Here is a 15,671-nt window from a genome sequence, read left to right as displayed (position 1 = left end):
AAACTGGGATAATGTTCAGATTAAAGAAAATTCTAATAGTATGTATTCTAGTAGTCTACGTAGTATTCTAAATGTATTAAAATAAGTTGTCATTAATTCTCATTAAAAAACATTTATTCCAACAAACTATTCAAATCATTTAAGTACATGACAAATTAATTACATGCAAATGTACATAACAAGTGTTCATTTGCATATTTATTTTTGCATACATTAGACTTTTTGACCTAACTCTTGTAAAACTGCTGACTTGTTGGGACCTTTCTTCATTCAATATTGATGCAAATACTATTTTGCATGACATGTCAAAATTTAACATTTTTTTTTTATTTAATAAATTAAGTATGCTTAGTCATGCAACTGACGATTTTTGAATAGCCCCAACTACAATTACCACAACCATTAAACTTAAATTATATAGACTCATTGATTAGACATTGCTCTACTTCACACTCAATACAAGATTATATAAACTAAAGGAACTTCATACATTAACACATATTACATATCATGTGTAGACAGACTTACCTAACATTTACGTAATTGGAAGACTAGTCGTATTTTTATTCTTATCAATTAAATATACCAACAACTTTACAAATTCTGTTTTACAGTATAAAAAAAAGAGATTCATGGAACATAATTATTAAGTACTTATCAGGTAAACTCACTTAAGACATTTTAATAAGATCGAGCACAACGAAATCCCAGATTTCCCGCAGAACTGTCCGCAGTATTGTGTGAGCGAGCTGAGCATCTGTATCGGTAACAATAGGAACGGTGGCATAGATATGAACCACCTTTTTTCACTTTCTCCTGTGGCTAAAAATATATGAGATTATTGGTTTTAAATCTATATTGACATGACGCTACTATCAAGATATAAGATTATGGTCTTCAAATTGCATGTCCAATTTACAAAAAATACACACCTGACTTTTAGACCAAGTATCTTGTGTCCATTCCCAGACATTACCAGCCATATTGTAAAAACCAAAAACATTCTGTGGGAATAGGTCTACTGGATTTGTTCCTACATAACCATCTTTGGCTGAATTGTGATTAGGGAATGTTCCTTGCCAGATGTTTGCCCTGAAATCATAAGGAAATCAATATTATAATAATTTTTATTTTTCAAAAACAATTTTCTGGATTCTCTAGGAAAACAAAGTTTGTTTGCAGTATTGTGAATTTAAATTCACTACTTACATATGCTTTTTATCAGGATACAGGTTATCACCCCAAGGGTAATTGGTGTTGTAATGACCACCACGACAGGCTGCCTCCCATTCCGCTTCAGTTGGTAGTCTGGCCTTTCTCCATTTGCAATAAGCAACGGCATCATTCCAGGATATATGTGTTACTGGATGGTTATATATACCTAAAAAAATACTTTCAAATCACACTTTACTCCCAGTTGGATGTTTTCTTTCAGTAGGTAGTGGAATTTTGAGACCAACCTGTGATATCCGAGTCTGGGCCATGTGGATGCCGCCAATTGGCACCCTCAACTTTATACCACCAAGGAGCTTGTGCAACACGAAAATCGTGTAACTGTTGTTTAAAAGTACTGTTAAGAAATAGTGTAAATACAAAACTATCTCCAAATAACTCTGCTTCAGTCTTATAATTGGTTAAACTAACAAAACGGTTAAAATCTCTGTTTGATACTTCATATTTGTCCAAATAGAAACTTCTTAGTTTGATCATTCGTTGTGGGCCTTCTTTATCGGCTTGTATTATTACTTCGTTAGTTCCAACTTGATACTCAGCTTCGGGCACAAGTATCATTTCCTCAGTAGAGTCTTTATGAAAATCTAAATCTTCCTGTCCAATAAGACATTGAAATTGGGATAGATCTTTTGTAACAAAATTGCTGAAGATGTTATTGTTTACATATTCTTTCCTATTGATACCACTGCAACCGCAACTTGTTTCTTGATTACGCAAACTTCTTAAGAATATTAAAATAATGATAATATATTTCAAAAACATCATTCTCTAATGTTGATGGTTTTTTTACAAAATAAGTAGGTAACATAAAACGATAATAAATAGGTAGGTAGATAGGTAGATACAAAAATAAAATATAGATCCAGAACAAACATTTACGAACATCGATGGTACTTTTTGTCAGCTGTCACTGTCACTGACCAAACTGGGTTCAACTTGGTTTAACCATTGATTCAACCTCAGAGTTTACCTAACCATTGTTTAACTCGGACCACTGTCATCCTTTTTCTTTTTTAAATATCAATCTAGCATGCAACAACGCTTTGCATGCTAGATTGATATTTAAAAAAGAAAAAGGATGAACGTCTGTATTGTTGTATTGCATGCATGCACGCACATTTCGTGGTATACCTCTTACCATAGACTAGTATTGTATACTAATCCGCGCACGCGCTATGCGTAGGCGAAGATTACATACAATGCCCTTTACCCCTCCTACTTTTATTACATATTTTGTTAATTTTCCTGTTTATTACTGTTAGAAGTGGCTAGTGTTTACTTTCATAATTCCTTTATGTACATGGAATACGAATATTACGCAATACTCAGCGCAGATGGCGCTACTGGTACAACTAAGGTACACAAACGTTGCAGTCTTCACATGTGAAGTGTTCCAAGCTTCTTTTCCGACAGTTTACTTACTCGAAAACTTTACAGCGTGAGGCGTATCCCAGTTTTCGAAAATTTTTTATCTTATGGAAAACTATTTTTCCCAATATCGGCATCCGAATATTTCGAATATGCTACATTGTTGTATATGTATTTTCACAAACGAATGCTTACATAATGAAAGTATTAATAAAGTACGTACTCTAAAATAAACGTTTAAATCGACACTAACAAAAGGCGGCTAAGCTTTTGTGTACCTAACAAACATTGCTGTACTGTCGGGATAAATGTGCAGTAATACTCCGATTAAAACATAGGTACATATATAGCTAAAATAAATATGTTTTCACTACCTACATAGATCGCTTTTTATGAATAACAGGGTAGGTGTCCAACAAGCCTGGAACCATTATAGAAACAAAAACCCAAAGTAGTAATGACAATTTATTTCATAAATATTACATGCTTAACCAAATAACAATCTGTAAAAAAACGAAAATATCAAAAAATAAAATGTATATTTAATACCTTTTCTTATTAGGACAGTATAATATGGTCGAGGAGGAACACTGAAAAGAAATAAGAAATATTTAATTTCACTGCCATCCTAAAGAAATAAAAATAAACATTGATAATTATAAAAAGTTTAACTGAATAATAACTACAAAAGCTAGACAACTTTAAACATGGGATGTTGAAACGATCTTTAAGACAGGATTATATTTAAGTACCTACATATTTATTTTGTAGGTCAATGCATCTTGTTATCTCAACAAAACGTTCTGCCAATATGGAATATATTGTTTCAAATAATGGAGTTTGGAAGTCTAGTTGCTGCTGAAATAGCAAAAAAATAATATGATTTCAATGTGCAAGTTCTAGCACATCTACAAAGCTAAGCACCTTATGCAGGTACTTAAATATATAACGAAATAAGTATTATATTTCTGAACTCAAATTGTTTATATTCATTAAATTTACAAATACATAAACATAGCACAACAGCATCAGACAACGCGGGTAAAGGGAACTGTTTCGACAGTATATAAACTATGCTAGATAGTATATCTACCTACCTACCTGTAAATAATATCAAAAGCCTACCTACCCAGTGTGAATTTAAAAAAAAATGATCAAAATCTTACTACCATTCCATATCTACCATTATAATAACACTTAGGTAAAAATAGTAAGACTGATGGCCGCGAAGTTAGACTTTATACTTACTGCCGGCTTCCCAGGTTTCAGGGTAGGCAATATGCTTACGTACGCACCACACCACGAACGCATCGGAGCACAGCGATTGGCGTATGCATACGGCCAAGCATTTACCTCAGCATACTCGTCATCATGCACTAGTTCCTCAGAGCATGGTGAGTCGTCTCTGAAAAAACGGACCTTGGGAAGCCGGCTTAATATGTACAAAAATTATTTTACCTTTCTAGTTCTATTGTGTATGCAGTAAACTACGATACTTTCATACCTATCTAAAATGTATACGTACCCAAAACGAGATAAGGTCAAGTAGGTAGGTACTCAGAGTATAAATAAGATATAGACTACCCCATATAAAATTACTCAATACGTATAAACGAAGCATGATGACAAAATTATTATTAGGTACTGGACGGTAAGTCCTAAAATCAAATCGAACTTAGTCGTTAGTTAAGTTCAATATTTTTTTAACCACGATTTTTGAACCACATTTAGACAAGTTTAACTTGAAATTAATTACATGCTTTTAGGTACAATTGTAATATATTGCAAAATATCCTTAGCATTATAGTAACTTACAATAATAAGGGTACAATATCCTCTTGTTTCATTCTCCCGTAATATTTTATTATACCATCTACGTGGCCCATGCCAACAACTGCCAATACTCTAGGATTATTCACTGTCGGAAAAAAAAATATCCAAATCTATATTGTGCCAAATGATTTTGTATATTTGTTTACTAACTCTTCACGCTTTGCCGATTCATCAAATCTTGATATTTATAGGTACATATAGTTAGAAGTACGGAGAAAGAAAGTACTTTTCATACCGGCAAAAATACTGTGCCAGAACAGAAGGCAGTGATAGCTAAAGAGGTGTTATGGTTTTCCTTGAAATACCAACCTGTTCGCACACATTCCTGCAATGAATATGCGAGACATTTGTCACGTTCGTCGACGAACACATGAAATATTTTCTTGAACGCCGGGACGTCCCTCGTAATCTCCTCAAACTGTGCTTGCACGAAATCCCTATCTTTGTACCTTTCAAGCGAATTTTTGCTGAAATTTTATAAAATAACCATTAAAAGATTCGATGAATTTTATATAATAAAGCATTAGGCTTTATGCCATTGATTTATAATTGATTGATGGATTTCTAGCGAAAAAAATAATTACAATCAAATAGCGAAAACGTGAGATATAGGTAGGTATACTTAGTTATGGAAGATTAAGTACTAAGTATATACTGCGCTTGACAACAGACACACTTTATTATTGCGTTTAACTCATTTGTATTAGGTCAGTAAAATAACAGACCACGTTGCTCATACAATAATGTACAATCGGAGGCAGATGAAGCGCACTCACCACATAACACAAGTGGATCAGGTTTATTTGTCTTTAACTGTATGTACTGATTGAGCGAGAAGACACGTGTTTTGTATTAAAATTAATTAATTAAAATTTTAATACACAAATTTCCACACACACATACAATAGTTATAAGAATAAAAGAAAGACAAATATAAAAAATATATGTAGGATACCTACTCTAATGGTTTAGGGTTTGAAGTAGTCAGGTGATAGAGCACTTGACCTAATTCGTAAACGCTTAACGACTGAAAGGCACGTGCTATAGTAATTTGTATAGGCCGATCTCCGAGGAAGAGCTTGCAACCAGGTATCTTTTTCATCTGAAATGTAAAAAATAAACAATGATTAGAAATTATGTAGGTACCTACCTACCTAGTGTTAATTTTGAATTGATTCATTTAACTGAGCCAAAAACTTAAACGACGCGGCAGTAAAACCTATACAGATTATTATCAAGAGTCATAATTATTTCAGCATACAAACCTCCTGGTAAGCCCTTCTGAATTCACCACCGGGTGCCACTCCCAGTTCCTTTGCTATATCTGCATATGTTTTGAGTAGCATAGCGTGTAACATGCCAGATACTATGTTTTGTCCTTTCACAGCTTGCCTGGAAAATATTTTAATAATGTTAGTACCTACCTATATAACGGTCAGCATTACATCGAGTCCGTGAAACCCACACATCCAAGGCAAAATTGTTATCTTCGTGACGCTCAACTCTATCTTGTGTTGTTCGAGCGCTGACCATGCTTACAAAAGGCCATCAGTCGTCGTCACGGAGATGAAATTCTGCGCAGTAGGAAAGAAACGTATGGACATAGCTATTAAAATTGCAATGTACAATATCTACACTTACTTCATTTTCCGAGCGTCAAACTTTTGGGCATCTTCTAAAAACTTCTTGTCGTCTAATTCTAGCAGAGACACTCTTTGTCTACATAGTTCCACGAGTATCGCATTTGGATTTAAAGACTTCACTATCTGTTAAATTAATAAATGAAAATGTAAGAAATTATATGTATGAAAAATAATATGTAAGTATTACAGTTTCATAATTAAATTAAAATTAAATTAATATGGCAAATAAAAGCTTCTCACAGGAATATAACAAAAAAAACTTTTTCTGTGGTGCATATTGTTGCCTGTTTTTTTAACAAATCGTAAACATTTTTGTAACTGTGTGAAGCAACTTAATATCATAATTCTGTTTTTGTTTTTATGGGCAATAAATATATGTTGTATTTTATCTCTGGGTGTAACAAAACATTTCCACTGACTGTGATGAATGTTTATCACAAGACGTACCGTGGTAACATCTTCCACTGACTGTTTGCTGAAGTGGACCGTGCCAAGTAACACGACGGTCCCCCGACTGTCATTCTGGACGAGAGAAGCTGACGGTGGCAAGGATAAATCACTGAGGTGTCTCTGAGACAGAAAATAATTGATTTGGCCTGAAAATAATAAAATAAAAATTAATTGGAGTAAGTAGATGCTTCTTTAAAGTAGCGGCATATTGTGTTGCTTCACCGCACTCATTGATTACTTGATTTCGCAACGTACCTATGCTCCAAATTGATCCACATCCACTTAAAACACTTAATTCTTTGTCGTTTTCTAGGTTTAAGTGTTAAGTCTAACACAAGTGGCCTAGGTGAAGTATTAACACAAATGGCCTAGGTACCCAACCAACGAAAATAAGTTTATCTGAGAAACAAATTGTTATACTTATTCCATGGGTACTCACTGGGTGCTCTTGGTGTTCGCTTCGCTATCAAGACAGTTTCTATAAACGAGTTGTAGTGCCTGATAATTTTACATGTTCGGTATATCATATTTCGACGAGAATTTTTGTTTACCTATAAATTTGGTCATGATAAAAAGCGATTTACAGGTTTAGAATTTTTTAAATTGTTGTACCCTGCCTGTCCATGATTTTGATTGATTTTTCTGTAAATGTCAGTTTTACATTTTAACAATATTTGAAAACCAGTAACTCTATTTATTCTAAGAAGTTTTAGCGTTCGAGATGATAGGTTTTTGCAAGGAGGATTTTGTGATGTCGTGTCGTTCACAAATCTTATAACTAAGTATAATTAGCCGACTTAAGAACCGTAAAAAGGAGCAGTTTCTCAATTCGTCTCGATTTTTTGTTTTAATTATTTTAAAATAATATTTTTTATGTTGCCATGCCGTAAATAAGTACAATAGATAGTAATAATATTTTATTGATAGGAAATAAACGTACAATATTTGTGACCATTAAATCATGAACAATTCAGATCAGTACAGATTTTGACACGATAACAAAAAATAATCAGACAATATTTAAAATTGATGCTTAGATTTAAAACTACGATGAAAAAAGAATGGACGCGTGTGGTTGTTAATTATCACAGTTCTCATGAACATTTGAATAATAACATTATTCTACTTTATTATAATTTAGAATATTAGTAATTTTTACGAATAAATCTTATTTCAATTATATTACTTTGTCTGCATATTGAAAATGGTAAAAACCGCAAGTGTACGGGGAAAAAACGACTTAATAACATTAAATTAATATGTACGAGTAATTATGACTAAGTATTTTAAAAACAACAACTCAATAGAATTTTAAATTCGCTTGACTTAATTACTAAGGTACAGACAAAACCATGTTGCATATAATAAATAATACCTATGAAATACATACGTAAGTTATAATGATATTAAGCAGACGCAGATTATAGGGCGACATGGTGGAAATACATTACTGATATAATGTAAATGTATAAAGTGCGAAAAACTTTATTCGGACTACTATTTTATTATGGTCACAAGATAATCTTATTATCAGATCAACGCAATTTAATTTTAATCGTAGATCAAATATGATTACTCGCACCCATAGATGGGTTTACTCCCAGTGTTTTCCCAGCTCTTCCCAAAAAGTCGAGCGCAAACCAAACTAGTGCATCTACTACTTGGGTTTGCATTGTAACTATGCATCGGACTGTTTGGGAATAAAATGAGAAAATAGCGGGCGTAAACCCATCTCTAGTCGTGCCCGCGAATTTATATACTTCACAGAAATCAGATATCTTTTATTGTAATGTATTATGTAGCTTTTATAATAAATCGCTTTAAGAATATCCAATGGCCATAATATAATAGGTATACCTACATAATATATTCCACTACTTTTAATTGACTGCTTGAAATTGTATTATTATATCAGTCGAAAACATGACATGTATACTTAATCCTCGTTTACTTAAAACTATACTATTATAGCGATAATCTGAATATTATCTTTAATATAGACTATTTTAGTTATATTATGCGGTATGGGTTTGCGCCGGACACTTTGGGAATAAATTAGGCATAAACATCTATAAGATTGGATTAAGCCAGTATTTTGAGCATAAATTGTGTGTAAACCCACGTCTGGGTGCTGATTTAAATTTTAATATATTTTATAATAATAAGCAAACTTCAGGGCGTCTAAATGTATAAGTGAGAACATCATAGACCTAATTAAGAAATATTATCTTTAAACAACCCATATAAATCTGATCAGGTTGTATTTGTTACCCTATATTATGAGAGGAGAAGACTAAATCGACTCATATAAATTTCCTTCAATGCAATCTACACACTAACTTCGCTTTATGCCCATCATAGGCATTTATATCATTATCAAAATGTGGCTTAAAGAAATATAAAATTCTACCACACAATGCAAAGTTACGGATATTTATGTATTCTGAACCCTAAATACACATTATGTTAACTCTTTTTTGGTAAAGGATTAAAATAACTATAGTGGCAGCACTATAGTTATTAGCCGACTGCATGAAAAGGGTCACGTTTCGTTCAAATGTTGTTTTTCAGACCATTTTTAATGGTCAGCAAAAACATAAGAAAATAGATATCCAGTACAGTTGCAAAATGTAAATAAATATCCAGTACGGCCCAAGTAGATGGTAAAATATTTTCCTCCCGAACCATTTTCAATAATAATCTAAATGCCTTCGCGTATTGAACATGTTTAAACAAAAGGCACTTTAGTGCAATGTTATTCACATTTTAAAAATTACCAACGTGTCTCATACTCAATAACTTAATAATTAAGGTAGGGATAATTAGGACTTAGTCTACAAGGCCCTGTACTATTTTAGCAACATTAGAATAGCACATTAGGATACAAGCACAAAAATGTTGGTTATTGCAAACGAGTCAGAATATTGGAGAGAGGCAAAGCCGAACGCTACAATAACGCCGAGTAAGTAATGATATTGCACGTTTTCAACATACTTTAAGTCGTCAAATATTAGGAAAAAAGTAGAAATAACTCTAGCGGCGTAAAAATTTAGGAAATTTATTGAAAAATAATTATACGTCCTATTCTTATAATCTCACATATAATTATTTTATTTGACAAAAATATTAGGAATAGTAATTAATTTAGACAAGTAGCATGCATAGACATGCAGCACTATATCGATGATCAATATTTTTTTCTTCAGTATATTTATAAAACCTTAATCGCCATGAGATATAGTTAAACAGCCAGTGTTCAAGAATGTATCAAAAGCTAATTCATGAAATAAGCATGAAAAAAAAATTGTCACATCCAATATATACAACTAAGGCTTTGCCAATTTTATACTAACGTAACATATAATTAACATTTACAATGCAATTTGGACTGTTCTTAAAAAGTAATGCTCATCATTCATTAAAATTAAAAACTATATACCTAACAATAACAAATTCGGCAATAACAATATTTTATTTTTCAAATACACAAACACACATTATCAAATCCAATCGATATCTTCTTACCAAGTGTAGTCAGCAGTAGGAGAAACCTGTAAAGATAAAACGTCGATCATCAGAAACGTTGATTTATTGTGATAGTAACAGGCAAATATAGAATAACTGATTTACTTGTTTCATACAGTTTTATTTGTAGCAATTGTGGGAGGCCTGCCTTGCTCGTGAACGTGAATCAGTTCCTGATAAATCATAATTCTAAAATGATATGGGACATTCTCTCACAATTGCCCGAGTAAGACTGCATAAACAACCAGTGATTACTATTTTTTCAATCTCATTAAAATATATTAGAAATGCTTTTTGACTCCAAAATTCGTGACATCACAATACTGTCATACAAGATCTACATAAAATTTCATTTTTGACATTAGAAAAAAGTATCTCATTTCACTAATCGGAATGTAGTCAGTTATTAAATTTTTCATTACAATCTTCTGTTTCGCGACGAATAAGTACATTGAACTGACCTGTAGGGATGATCGTGATCAGTGACAGTGACAGTGACAGTGACAGTGATGAGTGAGTGATCAGGGCAGCCACCGGCGGGGGAACAAGCGCGCGGCCGCGTACACGAGCGCGGCGGCCGCGGCCGCTCGCACCGACGCCCGCAGCACGCGGGTCGTCAGCGACGCCGGCGGAACCCTGTCAAATCATTTACTTAGAAACTAGACCTTCACAGGCACTCTATCAAGTTATATTTTATATTATACTAGCTTTCGCGTTTATTATGTCCGCTCATAAATTATTTTTGTCAATATCTCGGATTCTAAGCAACGTATCGCGATGGAACAGATTTTAAGCTAGACCATCTGTTATCCAACGGATCTCAACGAGGGCACTCCTCAACGATTTACGGCACGGACATGGGTTTTTTTTTGTCAGGATTCAAATGCCACAAGCCTGAGGACGCTCTGACGACAATAAAAGCTTGTGGCAAAAATGACATTTTCGTAAAAAAAAACATGTTTAAAATCCATCTGGAAGTTCAAAGTTGTAACGTATGAGATTGACAACCAACTACAGTAACGCCATCTACATTAAGCTTTACAGATTAACAACTATTGAAAACTTGGGATAACTTACTCTAACAACGGCGGGATATCCTGCGGTTTGATCTTGCCCCAGTGTTGAACTATTCCATTCACGTGTCCAATACCGACTACCCCCACTATTCGACAGGGCTCCTTACCTGTAACAATGTAAGAAAAAGTTTATTAGAAACATGAACATGCTTATGTATGTGTATTCGATTATTGAGTCGTTGAAGTTTTTTTTAAACTCTTCGCATCTTGCATTCGGTGTTGTGACGCCGTAAAGATTCTACTTTTATTTACAACCAACCTGCGTGATGGCAACCCTCCTTTAGAATAATTATAGTTATGGACTATGGGTAGATGAGTACGGGACACATAGCCAAGGCTAAATACGATATCCACGGCGGGATATGGAGTGGTGCTATCCTAGGGCGCAGCCACAAGCCAATTTTTTTTAAAACTAATTTACAGTTCGTCATCAAAGTGGTGAAAATAAGTGCACTGCTTTTCCTGTTGGCTGGAAACACTGTATGTTTATCTACCGATCTAGACTATTCTATTTGATATTGAAATGGCAAAAAAAATGTAGTACGTTACAAATCCGTTTTCTTCACTTTCTTGACAGATTGTCAACAGGTAAATTAGTGTATAAGTGTATACTAACGCGGCTGCAGAGCGGCGAGCTGCAGCGAGTTGCAGAGGAACATGTCCCGCTCGAGCACGAACACGCGCTCCAGCGCCGGGAACTCCTGCGCCATCTCCTCCAGCATGTCCTCCAGCATCTTCTTCTGCTTGCACTTCTCCACTTCCTCCGCGCTGCAAACATATTTCACAATAGCCGTGAGGATAACAGAACATAAAGTACTCTATACTGTTTCAGATTATGTATTAGCTATGCACCAAACTTCTCCGAAATGAAAGTCATTATAGTTCATAACAAACATTCACACTTACATCCAAATTTTCCGATACTAACTACCTAGCAGTGTTTGAGTTGCAGATTTGTTTGATATACAGTAACCTTAATCACCTTATACTCTTATTAGAAGTGAGCAGATGCCAAATAAATCGTATGGTCTGTCCCCAAGACAGTGATGCGATGGCTCTATGCAATGTGATGTCAATAGGCCGGTCACCAAGCTGCACGATGCAATTCTGAATCTTTTTAGCCTGAAAATTATAAAGTATGTAACTTGAATGCTGGTTGGACCAACGGCTGGACTACTTTTACTAATGGAACTCTCATTCTCATTAGAGTTGTATCAATATAATCCTGTGGTTTCACATTACAAAATGAGGTAAAAAAAATATTTATGGCTTTTGTTGAATGTAAAATCGTAGTAGTATATATGCGAAACTTTCGCATTTATATTACTACAAGTGTGTTTTTATACGCAAAATAAACTGGGCAGATATCAATGAAATTTTTTACACTGTTAGAAAATATAGATACACCTACCACGTAAGGAACATTTCAGGCTTAATCGAAATATATTTTTTTTTAATTGTGATTTTACCTCTGCCATGGCGCGTCTGAATTCCCCGCCAGGCGCCATGCCAAGCTCTCGCGTTATATGGGCGGACATGTTTAGTAGTAAAATATACATAAGGCCATTAAAGACACCATTCTGTGCCATAGTTTCTCTGTAACAAGTCAGTAATTTTTTATTAGGGGATATCATGCCATAAAAGTATTTAAACAAAAAAACTAGATAATTTCATTTGTATTAATTCTGTGTTTTACTATTTTTAGTTCTGATTGCACAACATTAAGAATACTTTTGACTTTCAAAAAATTACGTCACTTAATCACCATATTTTTTTGTTTTTGTCATTTTATTCCTATTGCTCAAATGCGTTGACAATTTTCCAAATACAACAGGTAACATGGATTGTGTCTTACCTTATCTTTTTGATATTTATATTCTTGGCTTCTCTGAGTATTATTTCTTCATCTAGCAGTAAAATATTGGTCCTTTGCTGACACAGCTCCACCATAACAATATGTGGATTCACTTCTTGAATAACCTAAAACAATAATGTGAATTTTTAAATACAAACAAACACTTTAAAATTGATATAGAAATCCTAAAACCAACTCCGATATCAAAATAAAAATGGTGTACAAAAAACTAAATACTGTAGAAAAATAATAGCTAAAACATCTTCATTTTCAATAAGGTATTTTAGACTCCAGTTAGAAGCATACCTTAGAAACATCTTCTTGAGACTGTAAACTGAAGTGTGCAGTCCCCACCAAATAAACTTTGCCTCCGTCTGGGGCATTGAGCACAGTCACAGTCTCTGGGAGACCATCATCCATGGGCAAGTCTGGAACATCTGCACAATAAGGATTGTGTTATAGGTTTGTTTGACAACTAGAGCTCAAAAACAGTGCAATTATGATTTTTCATTAAAACCTGAAATCAAAACCTTTCTGAATGCAAGGGGGAAAAAGGGCATACTTATTACTTACCCTCTAAATCACATTCGGGATTTGAATTTGCAGTCTGATTGTCAGTTGGGCTATCCTTCTTTTGGTCTGGAGTTGATGTGACAAACTTTGGTTTATCTAAAAAATATACAGGTTTAAGTAAGCTTCTTAAAGCTTATCATGGTTTAGTGGAATCAATACTCAGATATGGAATAATTTTCTGGGGCAATTCTATGGATAAGGATATAGCTTTTAAAATGCAAAAACACTGTATTCGTGCAATGTTTCCAATGCACTCGGTAATAGTATAGTATATATGGCACTGAAAATTTACAACAAAATTCCAAATCAATATAAAAGCTTAAATTTAAATCTATTTAAAAAGCACCTCAAGTCTTTATTAACTGATAAATGTTATATACCTACTTTAAATTATTTCTTTAATGATAGACTCATAGAATTTTGTGGTAGTATACATTATAATTCTTTTTTCTTTTTTTTTTATTATTTGTGGTGGATAGAATGCTCCTCTTTATTTATTTATATTTGCATACCTATATTCTGTAAAACATGTAGGTTTAATTCTATTTGACATGAATTTGTATATTTGTATTCATGTTTTTGGCAAATAATTTTTTTCTTTCTTTCTTTTTAAGATTTTTTTAGATATTTAAACAAATACTATTATTCTATTCTAATTATATATATGAAAACTTACACATATTAATAAAATACTTTATAGTAGTTAGGACACCTATATTTGTTTCAAATCCATTGTCTAAGAAGGTTATTTGTAAGATGCACACTGAGTGTCAATAATGCACTTATTTCATATTAGCTATTGCACACAGCTCTGCCCGCATTAGCCTATATTTACCTCTGGTCATTAATCATATTTATTTCAAATTTCATCAAAATCTACCTAGAGATTTAGCTGTGTGACAGAAAATGTGACAGAGTGGCTATCATAGTTATGATATTAGTATGGTATGAATTCAATACATATTTCTGGTGACTTTTATTGTCTTCAAAAATTATGTCAGGTGATATTGGTACCTACTTCAATGTCCAATTTAATATACTGCAACATAAAAAGTACATATAACAACAACAATACCTTTGTTACCTAGAACAGCCTTATCAACAGCATTCAAGTGAACATCACCACCACCGTCTTCAGCCTTAATGCACATCTGGCACTCATTGACTATGTCACACTTGACTCCTGATGTTCTCACTTTTCCAGCCAATTTATCACTGTCTAGACTTTCTTTACCAAGCAGACGGTCCGTGGCTTCCATTGTGAACTTAGAATCACTCTGAAAATATTTTTTTATTTTTATATATTAGGACAAATCACACAGATTGAGCTAGCCCCAAAGTAAGTTCGAGACTTGTGTTATGGGATACTAACTCAACGATACTATATTTTATAACAAATACATATAAAGATAAACACCCAAGACCCGGGCCAATTAGAAAAATATCATTTTCCATCATGACCCGACCGGGAATCGAAACCGGGACCTCTCGGTTCAGTGGCAAGAACCTTACCACTGCGCCACCGAGGTCGTGGTTATTGAAATGCATCTGGCAAACTTTTATTACGAAAACACCAAAACAAGTATTTTTGACTAAATTGTTGAAACTATTTGTTTGCTGCAATATTACAAAAAAAATCTTACCTAAATTGACAACAATACGCGCTCTTACTCAATGTTAATAGCACAGGACGGACTATTTTTTCCACGTCGACATAAATTTTACGAACTGTTGAAAATCTAAGGTACCTACTTACTTTAACAGCACATTCGTTGTGCTTTATGTCAAAACAAATGTATGCCTTTATTATGCCACTTATTTATGACTCTCTAATATAAAATTATCGATGCAACATTTGCCTGCATTTTGCAATTTGGAAACTAACTAGGTAGGTACTATATACCTACGTAGCAAACTCGACAACAAAAAAACACACTGGTACCGACCACCAAGCAAAGTGTCAACGTCAAAACCTGAAAGTATACTTTTTTTTAAATCGAAGCTAAGAAATATGTTCCTTAGGGTCTCTCCGCATTCGCGCGCGATTCACATGCGAAGCCGAGCCGCGAACCATACACGATTAATCGTGACTTCGCAATTTGTTCCTCGATTTTT

At 33.8% G+C, this 15,671-nt stretch overlaps 4 protein-coding genes across 14 annotated transcripts in view; 1 reads left to right on the top strand and 3 right to left on the bottom strand.

Moving 5' to 3' along the window:
- LOC128670762 (very long chain fatty acid elongase AAEL008004-like) overlaps positions 1 to 15,671 on the top strand; it is a 127,457-nt gene that overhangs the window by 57,937 nt on the left and 53,849 nt on the right. The window lies entirely within an intron of this gene.
- On the bottom strand, positions 97 to 2,227 carry LOC128670771 (uncharacterized protein). Its single transcript, XM_053746748.1, has 4 exons — positions 1,461 to 2,227; positions 1,210 to 1,381; positions 933 to 1,092; positions 97 to 822 (listed from the first exon to the last, which is right to left on the bottom strand). The coding sequence occupies exons 1-4, from the start codon at positions 1,996 to 1,998 to the stop codon at positions 682 to 684; spliced, it is 1,011 nt and encodes a 336-aa protein (XP_053602723.1). The 5' UTR covers positions 1,999 to 2,227; the 3' UTR covers positions 97 to 681.
- Positions 3,054 to 7,187, bottom strand: LOC128670758 (traB domain-containing protein-like). 6 transcript variants are annotated; one of them, XM_053746718.1, is made up of 10 exons: positions 6,967 to 7,187; positions 6,525 to 6,673; positions 6,076 to 6,200; positions 5,700 to 5,826; positions 5,394 to 5,536; positions 4,744 to 4,901; positions 4,417 to 4,519; positions 3,850 to 4,006; positions 3,358 to 3,456; positions 3,054 to 3,191 (listed from the first exon to the last, which is right to left on the bottom strand). In XM_053746718.1, the coding sequence occupies exons 1-10, from the start codon at positions 7,052 to 7,054 to the stop codon at positions 3,144 to 3,146; spliced, it is 1,197 nt and encodes a 398-aa protein (XP_053602693.1). In that variant the 5' UTR covers positions 7,055 to 7,187; the 3' UTR covers positions 3,054 to 3,143. The 6 variants fall into 6 exon arrangements, 4 of the variants coding, with proteins under 4 accessions (XP_053602693.1, XP_053602692.1, XP_053602694.1 ...); XM_053746717.2 differs by having other exon boundaries at positions 3,358 to 3,459; positions 6,967 to 7,186; XR_008404792.2 differs by lacking the exon at positions 3,850 to 4,006 and having other exon boundaries at positions 3,358 to 3,459; positions 6,967 to 7,183.
- Positions 7,432 to 15,499, bottom strand: LOC128670759 (uncharacterized protein). Of its 6 annotated transcripts, none has more exons than XM_053746728.2 (11): positions 15,200 to 15,499; positions 14,641 to 14,833; positions 13,557 to 13,652; positions 13,290 to 13,411; positions 12,984 to 13,108; positions 12,598 to 12,724; positions 12,111 to 12,250; positions 11,745 to 11,896; positions 11,130 to 11,235; positions 10,514 to 10,688; positions 7,432 to 10,078 (listed from the first exon to the last, which is right to left on the bottom strand). In XM_053746728.2, exons 2-10 carry the CDS (start codon positions 14,813 to 14,815, stop codon positions 10,574 to 10,576), a joined length of 1,158 nt encoding a protein of 385 aa, XP_053602703.1. In that variant the 5' UTR covers positions 14,816 to 14,833; positions 15,200 to 15,499; the 3' UTR covers positions 7,432 to 10,078; positions 10,514 to 10,573. The 6 variants fall into 6 exon arrangements, with proteins under 6 accessions (XP_053602703.1, XP_053602701.1, XP_053602702.1 ...); XM_053746726.2 differs by having other exon boundaries at positions 14,632 to 14,833; positions 15,200 to 15,497; XM_053746727.2 differs by having other exon boundaries at positions 13,290 to 13,420; positions 15,200 to 15,497.

This window comes from Plodia interpunctella, chromosome 6 (genome assembly GCF_027563975.2).
Source record: "Plodia interpunctella isolate USDA-ARS_2022_Savannah chromosome 6, ilPloInte3.2, whole genome shotgun sequence".
NCBI classification, from domain to species: Eukaryota; Metazoa; Arthropoda; class Insecta; order Lepidoptera; family Pyralidae; genus Plodia; species Plodia interpunctella.
This window is presented reverse-complemented; position numbering and strand designations above follow the sequence as displayed.

Coding starts and splice junctions, on each gene's coding strand:
- LOC128670771 (XM_053746748.1), bottom strand. CDS start 1,998: ATGATGTTTTTGAAATATATTATCATTATTTTAATATTCTTAAGAAGT. Junction 1,382..1,460: donor CCCAGACTCGGATATCACAG/GTTGGTCTCAAA, acceptor GTATTTTTTTAG/GTATATATAACCATCCAGTA. Junction 823..932: donor ATACTTGGTCTAAAAGTCAG/GTGTGTATTTTT, acceptor ATATATTTTTAG/CCACAGGAGAAAGTGAAAAA.
- LOC128670758 (XM_053746717.2), bottom strand. CDS start 7,054: ATGATATACCGAACATGTAAAATTATCAGGCACTACAACTCGTTTATA. Junction 6,201..6,524: donor CAGTGGAAGATGTTACCACG/GTACGTCTTGTG, acceptor TTAATTTAACAG/ATAGTGAAGTCTTTAAATCC. Junction 5,827..6,075: donor TTTGACGCTCGGAAAATGAA/GTAAGTGTAGAT, acceptor AATATTTTCCAG/GCAAGCTGTGAAAGGACAAA.
- LOC128670759 (XM_053746723.1), bottom strand. CDS start 14,815: ATGGAAGCCACGGACCGTCTGCTTGGTAAAGAAAGTCTAGACAGTGAT. Junction 13,653..14,631: donor GGCTGTTCTAGGTAACAAAG/GTATTGTTGTTG, acceptor TATATTTTTTAG/ATAAACCAAAGTTTGTCACA. Junction 11,236..11,744: donor GCTCGCCGCTCTGCAGCCGC/GTTAGTATACAC, acceptor ACATTGTTACAG/GTAAGGAGCCCTGTCGAATA.